Source organism: Aedes albopictus, chromosome 3 (assembly GCF_035046485.1).
Source record: "Aedes albopictus strain Foshan chromosome 3, AalbF5, whole genome shotgun sequence".
Classification (NCBI taxonomy): domain Eukaryota; kingdom Metazoa; phylum Arthropoda; class Insecta; order Diptera; family Culicidae; genus Aedes; species Aedes albopictus.
In genome coordinates, this window is record NC_085138.1 from 441,556,909 (window position 1) to 441,569,952 (window position 13,044).

General features: G+C 46.7%; 1 protein-coding gene across 1 annotated transcript; it reads right to left on the reverse strand.

Annotated features, from left to right (window-relative positions):
• Positions 1 to 4,334: 4,334 nt before the first annotated feature.
• LOC134291068 (uncharacterized) lies at positions 4,335 to 9,932 on the reverse strand. The gene has a single exon (XM_062858350.1). It carries the CDS (start codon positions 9,930 to 9,932, stop codon positions 4,335 to 4,337), a length of 5,598 nt encoding a protein of 1,865 aa, XP_062714334.1.
• Between the last annotated feature and the right edge of the window lie 3,112 nt (positions 9,933 to 13,044).

Here is a 13,044-nt window from a genome sequence, read left to right on the forward strand (position 1 = left end):
TGATGTTCGGGAGGGATACGAGTTGATTGATCGGGTCTTCAGAGGGAAATGGAATGCTTTCTCCGGACGAGTAGAGAAAGTGGTGTGTGTGAAGGCGATTTTTGACCTTCGCGAAATTCCACTTCGTGGATTTCGCGTAATTTCCGGCGACGAAGATTTTCATATCTCGCGCCTATTCTGAGGATCTTAGAACTTGACTCGTCCACTTCGTTCTGGACTGCGGAAGAGGCGAGATCGGTCCCAGTAAAGTTCCGCGCCGTGGTGTGAAGTTCAAGCTAGTTAGGCAAAGTCTAGTGCCGTATTAGTGCGTTGTGCGATTAGGCGGTTTTTGAGTGCGAGTGTTGAACCTTGGATGCGACAGGTTCGTGGCAAGTTGCGAGGCCCGTCACACCACACCCCCAAAGTCAGCGACCGTTTTCGACCCCGCTTTCCAGCTTCGAAGTTTGGCCCGGCGATACACGTGGGCCGGAGAGGGAAGCGAACGTCAATACCGCGCCCTTGGCAGGGCGGCAACATCGAAGTCCGGTTTCGTATCGGCATAACCAACCGTGAATACCTGAAGGAGTGAAGTTTTCGTGAAGAAAAAGTTTTGGAGCGATCACCGACCGGTTTCGAACAGGAGTCCCCCGCGTGAGGACCACGCTCGCTACCTCGACGCCACCGCTGGTGACGACCAGTGGATCGACGGCTGTATCCCGTCGAAAGACCACGAACCCCGTGTGAGGCGCCGTTGAACACGGCCACTGAATGATCCGGTAGGTGAACACCCGGAGCAGGAGTCACCGCATGTCAACCACGTGACCCGCCGCAGTAGCAACAAGCGACCGCCGATGCCTCCTCACAAGTAACGTTACAAACCGTGAGTACTCTTTTTTGCTTTCCCATGCGCATGGTGAATTTTCGCCCTAGTCTGGTCAAACCACTAGCGTGGCCCCACCGATCTTTTTTCCCGCGCCCTACCGTTCGCCCGCTTATGCGAACATAGCCGGCTGCTATAAATTGCACATTTTTTTGCAAATAAACACCGAAAGTCGCACCGCACATTAGTGAATTTACCGCACGAAGAAGAAAGAGGAGAGAAAGACAGGTAGAGAGTAAAGTCTGAGGGAATGAATTAGCTAGGCCTAGGTTAAATGAATTGATATCGATAAAGTAGAAGAAGCGAAGGGGTGGAAATTGTAATAAATGAATTGAAATAGATGTGGAATTGGTTTTTCTCGATGCGATAAAATAAATGAGTAGTTTGAACATAAGTGTCGTTGAGTCGTTCCTTTAGTGGGAGAGATCTGAAGAGGTAAATGTAGAAGCAGTTTCACGTTTCCGGTCGTTTTTTTAGGTTTTGGAGGTAATTTTCTGGGGAGGTTGGCCCTGAATCCAACCGAGGGACATTTCTTCAATCGAACGAAGATTCGTTCGAGGTGTTTGGGTCTTGTTTTCCCGTGATGATAACCGTCGCGAGCCTTACTTTGTCGCCGGCGGAAATCAATTTCACGTACACCAATTTCTTGATTTGCACGACTTCGGTCGTGAGGTATTTCGTTTCCCTGATCAGCCAGCTCGTTTCCCGCCCATTCATTTGGGAAAAACTTGAACCCTACCCTGAAGGGTCTCAATAAGGTCGGGCAACCATCAATCTCGGTAAGTGGTCTCCCTCGGGAGTGGCGCTTAAGCCATTTTTACTTGTCACCAGGAAACTCGCAAGGCTGTCGGGTTACAAGTTGCTCAGCACCTAAAACGTAATAACATTGATTATTTGAATCAGTAAATTTTGTAACACGCGAGTGAAAAGTTGGTGTCTCGTAGTCAAAGTAGATAATTATTTTTCGAAACGCAAAACACCCATTAAATCAACTTAATCTTAGTTATTTGACCACGTTTTTCATCTACAAATTGTAGATAGGTATTGTTGATGTCATTTTTTTGTCCTTTTTATTCGACACGAACCAGTCTGCTGTCCGATAACCTGTAATGCGTCGCAGTAGGTCGCAGTCTTGCGCCCCAATATAATTGAACAATCTGGAGCAACCACCAATTCATGTTAATGCATCATCTCTCACTCTTTCACAGGTGCAGCCCAACTCGGATGGTCTCGCTTTCTCCGACACAATGTCACGCGTTGGTTTCCGGTTGCCAGGCGCTCTTACCAACACCAAACCAAGGAATTGGCATCCCTATCCCACCAATGCAATGTTTTCGTAGCCAGCATAACAGCGGCTCAAGCGTAGGGCTCAAGCTGACAACCTATCTTTCAACACAGCAGCATAATTTTAATGCTGGGTAAGAAAACAAGAAGACCATAACAGTCCCCTGCACCAAACAGTAGTAGCACCGAAGAAGGAATAGTGGGGCGTTGGTCGTCGCATCATATCGCATCTCGTTGCTTTCGCCCTTGCTTGCCTTCGTCGTCGCCACTGCGCTTACCACCGTCCAAAGACGAGATGATTTTGGATGCTAATTTTCCGGACATTCGACCCGACTCATTTTCCATCACCAGCGGAACATGTTTATCTATTTACTCCCCGGAGGGCGCCAAGTGCAGTAAGCATAGAAACAATTTCGCGAAGCATGTCTGTTAACTATCTTTTAGTAGTAGATAATAAGACGTTGCTTCTGACTAATTCATAAATAATTCAAAAAATCTTTTTGCAAAGCCCTTTCATCAGCAGAGAATTTAATTTCCTCGTGAAAGGCTATTTCAAACCGCGGAAAACGGAAATCTCTTGATCCGGCGTCACGCGAGAAAACACCCACGTACATAATTTATGAACACGTGACCACTGGGGAACAATGTCAGGAAGAGTAGTAAATCCATTCACATTTTGCAGTCGGGTGGCAAAAACCATTCTAGTCGGTAAACATCATCAAATATTCATCCGTAAGCTTCTAAAGCGAAACTAGATCTTTCATTGATCCCTTGGCTCGGAAATGGCCCATCGTCACGAGTCATCGTTTCCAAACATCCCATGGAACCCACACCTCCAATCTCCAAAAGTGATTCCTGCTAAACAAACCAGATTATCCTCGATGATGAAAACAGTCCGAATTTTAAATCGAACCCTTTGCCACCGACAGAAACCAACGACGGTGACGACGGCAGACGGCAGCGTGATTGCAGTCCTCTTCCGCTCGTAGCGCGGAAAAATCGATACTAATGGGGCTACGTGGAACGCCACTTCACCCAACCTTGCGCCCCACGACTGCGGCAATATCAAATGATGACGACGACGACGATGATGATAGGAGGAAAACGACGACGTCGACGAGCTACAGCGGATTCACAGAATCAACAGGTGGCCGTTTCACCGGAATTACCTCACTCAGTCGCTCGGTTTCCACCTCAAGAGGGCATCAACGGAACTCTCTGCTGGATGGCAAGGGTTAGTATTTCTTCCTTTTTAAATGCTTTTCTCATTTCATTAGGTGACACCGAACGTTTTCAGCTCACACGTGACGACGATGGAGACGACGACGTCAACGGCGATAGCGTGCTAAACGGTACACGTGTTATTTGCACCACTTCCGAGCGTGGACATTAGGTATTCCATTCATTAGAACGGGTTATGGCATACATGGCATCACACGCTCTCTAGGCTGGAAAGGACAACAACCAAGGAACTGCACGAGTTATTCAATAGACGAAAGCGGAAAGTGGAAATGGAAATATCCAAAGGGTTGTGTTGCACTAGCTATCGGACAGACAGAAGAAATGTTTTCCGGTTTCGTAACTCATGTATTTCAGAAAAGGAGAGAGTTATAAAATCCCTTTGGGAAGAAAGCATAATTGATTTGGTTATGTTATTTTTGTCGGTTCGAGTCAGTCAGTACAGTTAAATCTTAGAAACATGATAGGGATATGCAAGAAATTGTTTGGTAAGAATTGCATGGAAATTACTCACGTTTAGTTTTCTTCTAGAATAGTTCGCCCGTACTAGTAGCAACCTGCTGAACTATCTCCGTACTAGTTTATAACACTGCTGTAGAACGCATGGTGTATTAGGTTAAGTTTCTGTGTAAATTTCATGTTCAATTTTACCTTTCGTGTCTAATTTTAAGCTCAATCAATAATTTAGGTAGAATTAACACTGCACTGAATAGTTTAAGGCTAAATGTAAGTAGAATAATTAATGATTAAACATGGAAAAAACTAATTCAGATTCACAAATTTACTACCTCACCTGTGCAATTGCACTTTAACTTTCTGCTGACTCAGTTTTGTGTCTATTCTATCTACTCACGCGGTCTGTCTGTCAGTCAGCGCGCGGTCTGTCTGTCAATCATCCGTCAGCCTCCCGTCAGTCGGTCCGCAGATGACAGTTCAGGAGTCAGGGCCGGAGCTACTTACTGTTCGAAAGCAAGGTTGATGTAAATGGAGGTGCGTTGCATTCCGAAGGGTTGCAACACTCCCCCTCGGTACGCCACTGTGGCTCAAGTGGCTTACCTTCGCTAGCACCGACGTCCAATACCGCAACCTTAGTTGCAGGTCTCTCCAGAAGTCCACTTACTGTCTGCACGGTGACGCGCCGGACCTGTCCATCCTTCGCTCTGACTGCTTGGACCACACGCCCTCGCGGCCAACAGTTTCTGGGGAGCGTACTGTCCACAATCAGCACCAGATCGCCTTCCAGGATGGGCCTAACGGGTTGAAACCATTTCGTCCGACGTGTCAACGTGGGAAGATATTCAGCCACCCACTTCTTCCAAAAGTTGTCTGCGTACAGCTGTGCCATCCTCCATGATCTCTTCAGTACAGTAGGTCTGTCGTCAAACGTGATCGGGGGCTTGCTCTCATTAGCGGACCCTAACAGAAAGTGATTTGGTGTTAGGGCGGGTTCGGTGTCATTGTCTAGCGGTATGTCAGTGAGCGGTCTTGAGTTCAGGATCATCTCGACTTCCATCAGCATCGTTCGCAGAATTTCATCCGATGGGAGTCGGGGAGGGTCGAAATCGTTCATGGTCTTCTTGACTGACTGAATCAATCGCTCCCAGCAGCCTCCAAAATGCGGTGCAGATGGCGGGTTGAACGTCCACTTGGTATCTGGACTGACAAACTCGGCCATGAGCTTCTCCTCGTTGACGTGTTCCAGTGCCTCGCGCAGCTCTCGTGAAGCTCCGATGAAATTCGTTCCTCGGTCGCTGATAACTTCCAACGGTGCGCCTCTTCGTGCTATGAAGTTGCGCAATGCCAGAATGCACGAGTCTGTCGTCAGCGAATGTGCAACCTCGATGTGTACTGCCCTGGTTGTCATGCAGGTGAGCAGAACTCCCCATCGTTTTTCGGATCGTCTTCCGACTAGCACTGACATCGGCCCGAAGTAATCGATTCCTGTGTAGGAGAATGGTCGTTGAAACGCTGCTAACCGGGCAGGCGGTAGATCTCCCATTGCTGGGGGCTGCGGTCTTGCTCGGCGAACTTTGCAACGGTGACAGTTTCTGCGGACACGATCGAATTCTGTTCGAAGACGAGGAATGCTGTATTTCAGCCGTATCTGGTTCAGTGCTGTTTGGTGGTTTTGATGTCGGCATGTCGCGTGATAGTCAGCAATCACCAAGTTGGTCACGTAGTTTTGCCGCGGGAGTAGAATTGGATTCTTGGCAGATTCATCTACCCATTCGCAGGCATTGATCCGTCCTCGCATTCGTAGAACGCCGTGTTCGTCGATGATCGGGCTGACCTTGTACAACGGACTACTTCTCGGCAAGATTCGCTCCCATGGATTCGTCTGCGGAAATCTGTCGCGTATCAACTGAATTTCGTCCGGAAATGCTTGCTGCTGAACTAGTCGATAGATGGTGTTCTCTGCCAGCTTCAGTTCTTCCTGTGTTAGCGGCCCAAGTTCCAAGGTCAGCTTCATGGCCCGCTTCCGGAGGTTACTGACAAAACGATGAACGTATCCGACCGATCTCAGCAGACGTTTCCATTTCGAAAAGCGTTCGAAGTCCACCAGCGTATCGCCGACTGTATGGTGTAGAATACTGGGTCGAATCTCCTCCACGGTTGCCCCCAAATCTCCGCTATCTCCTGGCCATTGGTGTACAGACTGCCACAGAAAATCGGGACCACGAAACCAGCGGCCGCTTGGTTGAAAGTCTGGCAGCCTTTGCCACTTCGTCCCTTCATCCGCTACGTTCTTTTTGGTTGGCAGCCACCTCCATTCGCTGGCTTGTGTAGTGTCAAGCAACTCACTGACCCTGAACGCTACAAATTGGCTATAGCGTCGATGATCAGATCGCAGCCAACAGACTACGTCACGGGAATCGGTCCAGAAGACGCGGCGACTGATCTTCATCCGGTGGGACTCTGCAATGCAATCTGCAAGGCGAGCTCCTAAAACAGCAGCCTGAAGCTCAAGGCGAGGGATTGAGAGGAATTTTAGAGGAGCCACGCGAGTTTTTGACCCAATCAGAGCGCATTCCACTTTTCCTTCTTCTTCGAACCTGAAGTACGCCACGGCTGCCATCCCATTCTCGCTCGCATCACAGAAAACGTGTAGCTCTACGTTGTTTGTCAGTTCAGCTGATGTTTCGATTCGGTAACAGCGGGGAATACTGACCAAACGGACATTCGGCAGCGCTTCAATCCATGTCATCCACTTTTCCGCCAGCTTCCCATCAATCTCATCGTCCCAACCGCATCCTGAACGCCAGATCTCCTGCAGTAGAATCTTTAGGTAGATGAGAAAATTGGCAATAAGTCCCATTGGGTCATAGATGGCCATAAGCGTCCTTAGAACTTCACGTTTTGTCGGCATCCTGGCTCCTGACAGCAGCTCCGCATCGTGCTTTGGTGATAGCTTGAACGTGAATGTGTCGGTCGTGGTGTCCCACCACATTCCAAGTACCTTCTCCGTTGCCATCTCCGCGCAGAAACTCAGATTCTTCTCCGTGGCAGAGTTTTCGTGCAGACTCTCGACGACGACACTGGAATTCGATAGCCAATTGCGTATCTCGAAGCCTCCTTGAGCATGGATCGAACGTACATCACTGGCCAGCTGCACAGCTTCTTCCTCGGTCTCAACACTCGCCAACATATCATCGACGTAATGCTCGTACTTGATGCACTCGACCGCTCTTGGATACTGTTCCTCGAATCTGTCAGCATTCCGGTTCTTCACGTAGTGCGCACAGCTTGGAGAGCACGCCGCCCCGAACGTCATGACTGTAACAGCGTACACTTCGGGTTCGTTGTCTGGATTCCCATTATTCCACAGGATCATCTGACTTCGCTGATCCTGCTTCTTCATCTGGACTTGGAAGAACATTTCTCGGATGTCTCCCACTACGGCGATACGGAATTCGCGGAACTTGTACAGAACAGCGAGTAGCGATACCAGTTGATCAGGTCCCGTAAGAAGAAATGAGTTCAGTGAGACGCCGTTGACTTTTGCCGCTGCGTCAAATACAATCCGTAGTTTTCCCGGTTTGTTAGGGTTGGTAACCGGGAAAATCGGCAGATACCAATCGTTGGAATTCTTTTCTGCCTTCTCTGCTGCCGATAATCGACGGATGTAGCCCCTTTCTTCATATTCAGACATCTTCGCTCGCATTGCTACCGCTAGGTCCGGTTCTCGCTTCAGTCGCTTCTGCAGACATGCTAGACGCTTTAAAGCCATCCCCTTGTTGTCGGGTAGCTGAAATTGATCATACCGCCATAGTAGGCCAGTCTCGAAGCGGTTTCCTACCAACCGTGTTTCGGTTGACAGAATATCCATAGCTCGCTCCTCGTCCTTCGACGGCAGCGATTTGGATGGGCCAGCGATACCTATCGACTCTATCGAAAAGTACTCCTTCAGAGCTGAATTCAGATCCTTATCCTCCTCCTTGACGCACGGGCAGATGTGAAAGCTGTGATAACCGCCAGAGTTTGTCGCGCCAGACTTCATTGAACAGGGACCATACACTATCCACCCCAGACGGGTTTTCGACGCCACCGGCTCGTTTTCGCCTCCTTCTACGCTTCTCAATGCATGGCCTAGACGACAGTTGTTCATTCCTATGAGAATTCGCGGAGAAACACTGTCGTAGGATTTCAGCGGCAATCCCTCTAAGTAGCTGTATTTAGTTGCCATTTGCGGAACTGACAACGACTGTTTCGGAAGCGAAAGATCCCGAACTGTATGCACCTCCGGTAGCTCGAATACTTCGCTGCCTTCACCCATTCCGGAAACCTTCAAGGCCAATACAACGGACTCCTTTTCTTCGCGACGCTGACCGCCTGTCCAGTCGAGACACAGTGGATAGGTTGCTCCTTTGAGGCCTAGCTCTTTCAGTAGACCGTGCTCGATTAAAGTCGCCGACGATCCATCGTCGAGAAAGGCAAAGGTTTTGATTTGCTTTCCTCTACCGTAGATAGTCACCGGTACGTACCGAAATAGCACCTTTGTCGCTGCCTTCGAATGCGTGTTACAGCTTTGTGTCGTTGGAGCCTCGTTTGGCTTCTCTGGTGCCGGAGCCGCAGGCTTGCTGTACCGTTTATCGTCATGCAACAGTTTGTGATGCATGAACGAGCAACCGTTCTTTCCGCATGGTATTTTGACCTCACAGGCACCGAAATGCTTCCGAAGACACTTCCTGCACAGCCTCTGGTCCTTGACAACTGTCCAACGAGCTGCGACGTCCATGTCGTTGAATCGTTTGCACTTTTCTGGACCGCTGCATTCGTTCAGGCAAACAACGCATCCTTTCGAAGTAGTAGTAGCTATCGGACGAATCTTCGCTGGAGCTTCACTGCTTTCTGAATGGACGTTGATGTAGTTGTCTTCCTTCCTTCCACGTCTTTCGAGCTTCGGAGCGCTGATAGACGGTATCGTAACGATGCTTGCCGCTTCAACTAACTTTCCTAGCCAGTCTCCGAATTCCGCCAACGTAACTCTGTTCAGTCCTTGCCGGTGATACGCCCAGTTCAACTTTACTGACGGTGGCAGTCTCTCCGTCAACTCCTGCAACAGGGCCACGTTGCACATGTATTCATCCAGACCTGAAGCAGTGATAGTTGCGCAAACATTTTGGACTGCTATGCCGAAGTCAATCAATGTCTGCAACTTCTCTGCTTTCGGTGATGGCATCTCCCGTATCCTGTTCACTAGCGAATGAACGATGATCTCTGGTCTTCCGAAAAGAGTCTTCAACGTCGCCAGAACTCCCTGCAAGTTCGCTGGATGTAGCAAACGACAGCGGACCGCTTCTAAAGCCTTACCCCTCAGACTTCGTTGAAGACGCAACATGTTCTCTTCGTCGCTGTATCCGCAGATCCTGGTGGAAGTCTCGTAGCTGGCCAAGAAGAGTGGCCATTCTTCGGGATTTCCGGAAAATGGTGGAAGTTCCTTGTTGACGGCTTGACGCGCAGAGATTTGGCTTTGGCTTAGCGAAGAAACACCCAAGAGACCGCTAACACTCGGTCGGAACACCGTCGCCTGAGGATTCAGTCCAGCTCCTGCACTAGCTGCACCTCCGTCGACCGCTGCATACCGTTGTAGAAGTTGTTTCCGCTCCTCCAAATGCCTTCTTTCCTGAGCTAGGACATCGTCACTGTGGCTCACGTCTTGTACGTTGATTTTTGGCAGTGGATTACCAGTCGAACTCGCCGTCGGCCTTGCTCCAAACGTTAATAGCAACGGTTGATTGCCAATAGCATCTGTCGTTAATCCACCACTGGCCATCGGTAATCCGCTTCCAAGCAGTCGAGGGTTTTCACTTTCAGTCGAATTCGCCGTCCATCCACCACTGAAATCGATTTGTACGGGCTGATTGCCAGTCGAATTCGCCGTAGCTCCGCCTCCGTCCCAGCTGATTCTCCGATGCTGCCTTTCCACCTGCTCAAGTACACGACGCTCCGTATCCTTCAGATCCTGCTCGTATTTCTTCCGTTGATCCTGGAGCTCCTTCAGACGCTGATCTTCTTTCTCCTTCATCATCCGTTCGAACTTTTTCTGCATCGCCACTAGCTGCTTCCGTAGATATTCTTCCAGACCCGAATCCGTTGGCTTGCTGGTTCCCGACTTTGGCAGTGTCCCAGTATTGGTATTAGGTGTAGATGTTCCAGATGGAAGTTGTTTTGCTGTCTCCAGACATTTTCTGCAGCACCACTCCACATCCTGTACAGTCGAATCCACACTAACGCACTCAAAATGATACCACTGCCCGCACGAATCACACGCTACCATACGGCTGTTGTCCGGCTTCCGACATATCTCACAACTGACTACCGGCGGTGGGTTTTCGTTCACTGGAGAAGTTCCCCGCTTCTGACCGTCACCTTTTTTTGACATACCGACTTAAGCCCCCGATCGTAAGCGGATTTTATAAAATGTTGCACTAGCTATCGGACAGACAGAAGAAATGTTTTCCGGTTTCGTAACTCATGTATTTCAGAAAAGGAGAGAGTTATAAAATCCCTTTGGGAAGAAAGCATAATTGATTTGGTTATGTTATTTTTGTCGGTTCGAGTCAGTCAGTACAGTTAAATCTTAGAAACATGATAGGGATATGCAAGAAATTGTTTGGTAAGAATTGCATGGAAATTACTCACGTTTAGTTTTCTTCTAGAATAGTTCGCCCGTACTAGTAGCAACCTGCTGAACTATCTCCGTACTAGTTTATAACACTGCTGTAGAACGCATGGTGTATTAGGTTAAGTTTCTGTGTAAATTTCATGTTCAATTTTACCTTTCGTGTCTAATTTTAAGCTCAATCAATAATTTAGGTAGAATTAACACTGCACTGAATAGTTTTAGGCTAAATGTAAGTAGAATAATTAATGATTAAACATGGAAAAAACTAATTCAGATTCACAAATTTACTACCTCACCTGTGCAATTGCACTTTAACTTTCTGCTGACTCAGTTTTGTGTCTATTCTATCTACTCACGCGGTCTGTCTGTCAGTCAGCGCGCGGTCTGTCTGTCAATCATCCGTCAGCCTCCCGTCAGTCGGTCCGCAGATGACAGTTCAGGAGTCAGGGCCGGAGCTACTTACTGTTCGAAAGCAAGGTTGATGTAAAAGGAGGTGCGTTGCATTCCGAAGGGTTGCAACAGGTTGTTTATCCTTGTTGTTGCCGTAACTACTGCGTTACGTAGCAAGCTGATGAAGCTGGTGAACCAACCGACTTTTAATTTGAGAACCCCTGAATGTCCAACAAACATCAATGATTGATACTCCAATATAACTAGCTACGCTCGAGAACTGCACGCAATAGTTTGTGGATAGCACGTATTGAATTCCATCCCCATTGTTCTGAATCCAGTCAGTTTAGTTCTCTTCACATGCGCAGTAAGCATAGAAGAAATCCCTGTAGTAAAGGGACTTGTTTAGTTAGTTGTTTTAGTTGGAACAGTAGTAGGGAAATCACCTAGATAATACAGAAATGTAGGTAAAATATAAAATGGAATTTGCATATGTATTATATTTTAAATAAACTTTCAGCTTTGAAGCTGCGTAGTTCAGCAACTCCAAGGACTGTGTTTTCACCGTGAAGTTACATCAACACTTGTCTTAATTGGATCGTAATTAATTTGGATCTTTACTGTTTGGTTCCATTTCAGGTAATAGTGCTATAAACGGTCACTGGTTGACATGCTGGTTGAAATCGCCCCGTGATAAAATATCCGTTAAAATTAATGGACAGGCTCACACGACAAATGTGTGGAGAAGTTATAAGCGAGTTCTAACAGAACTATGGCTAAGCTGATTTACCCTTAAAAGCCCTACATAAGCCACTTTTTTTCAAACGACTACTACTAAAAGACCATACAATCGAAAAAATTGAAACCAATTTTAAATTAATTGCGGTTAGTTGGTCTTCCAAAATCTCCTCCTTTTTCAATGTATGTCCTCCTGTCCTCCCTCAAGCTATAAATGTCCTCCTTTCTAGTGTACCAAAAGATTGGCTTCAAATTAAATACACATTGTAACTTGTATTGTATTACAAGTCAGCTAACTTTCAGTAATATAAGTTAAGACTTAGACTTTTGGATACTGACCCTGGTGGTCCTGTCGAAATATAGCACATGTCATACTTTCGAGAAGTCGTTCAAAAACCTCGCTTAATCAAGCCATTAGCTTGCAACGAGACGGTTTATTAACGGCACCTGAAGATTAAATTTAAAAAATGCCTTGTCATATACAATTTTTATTTTTTTGTTGCCATTGACCTTTTTATATCTAGTTCATTTATTCGAGGTTCAATCGTCAATCGACCTACTATCAGCATCCATTTGAAAAAAATAAATGATTCTACCAGCAATGTTTTTAAAATCCTCGAGGAAATCTTATCAATTGGTGCTTAAACCTCCTAAAATTTTGGAATATTCACACCACGATGACGTAGTGCACGTTTAGCGTGCCTGTTTCCATATTGACCCCAACATCCTACTAGAGTTAAAAAACAGAAAAAAATACGATTTAAGCTCTGAACTGCTAAAGTTCTTAAATAACATTGGACAAACTATTTAGGTTCTCTCAGACTACTATTAAAAATCTCAAGACATTAGCTCAATTTCGTACATTTCTATGGAAAACTATTCTCTAATAGAAACTTTGCTTAGGTCTGTCAGAAGCATCAAAATAAAAGAAGGAAGCTATAAACTTTTCTTAAATTTATAAAGGTTTTGCGACATACCTACAACAACTCTGAAATGTTTAAATTTTCCAAAAAAAAAATCATTCAAAAGGTTGCTTTAAAAATTAAAACAATCTTTGAACCGTTTTCAAAGAAACCTACATAAAATGTTTGTGTTTCCGGTGGAAAATCTTATTTTTCACTGAACACACTTTGGTTTTGAAATGTCCTCCTTTTGCAATATAGAGCAGTCAAAATGTCCTCCTTTGCCTAAAATCCATCTGGTAACCCTAGTGTGACACCCCCCCCCCCCTGATCTCTCCCCCTTTCTAAGTATTGAGAAAAGAGTTGCCACGAGGGTATTTTCGGCAATTTTATTGAATCTCATACACTCCCGTTCAAAATTTGGGGTCACCCCCTCAAAAACATGTCATTTTTTAGGCCCATATCTCCGCCAATTTACGTCCGATTTCAAAACCCTAGGTTTCATT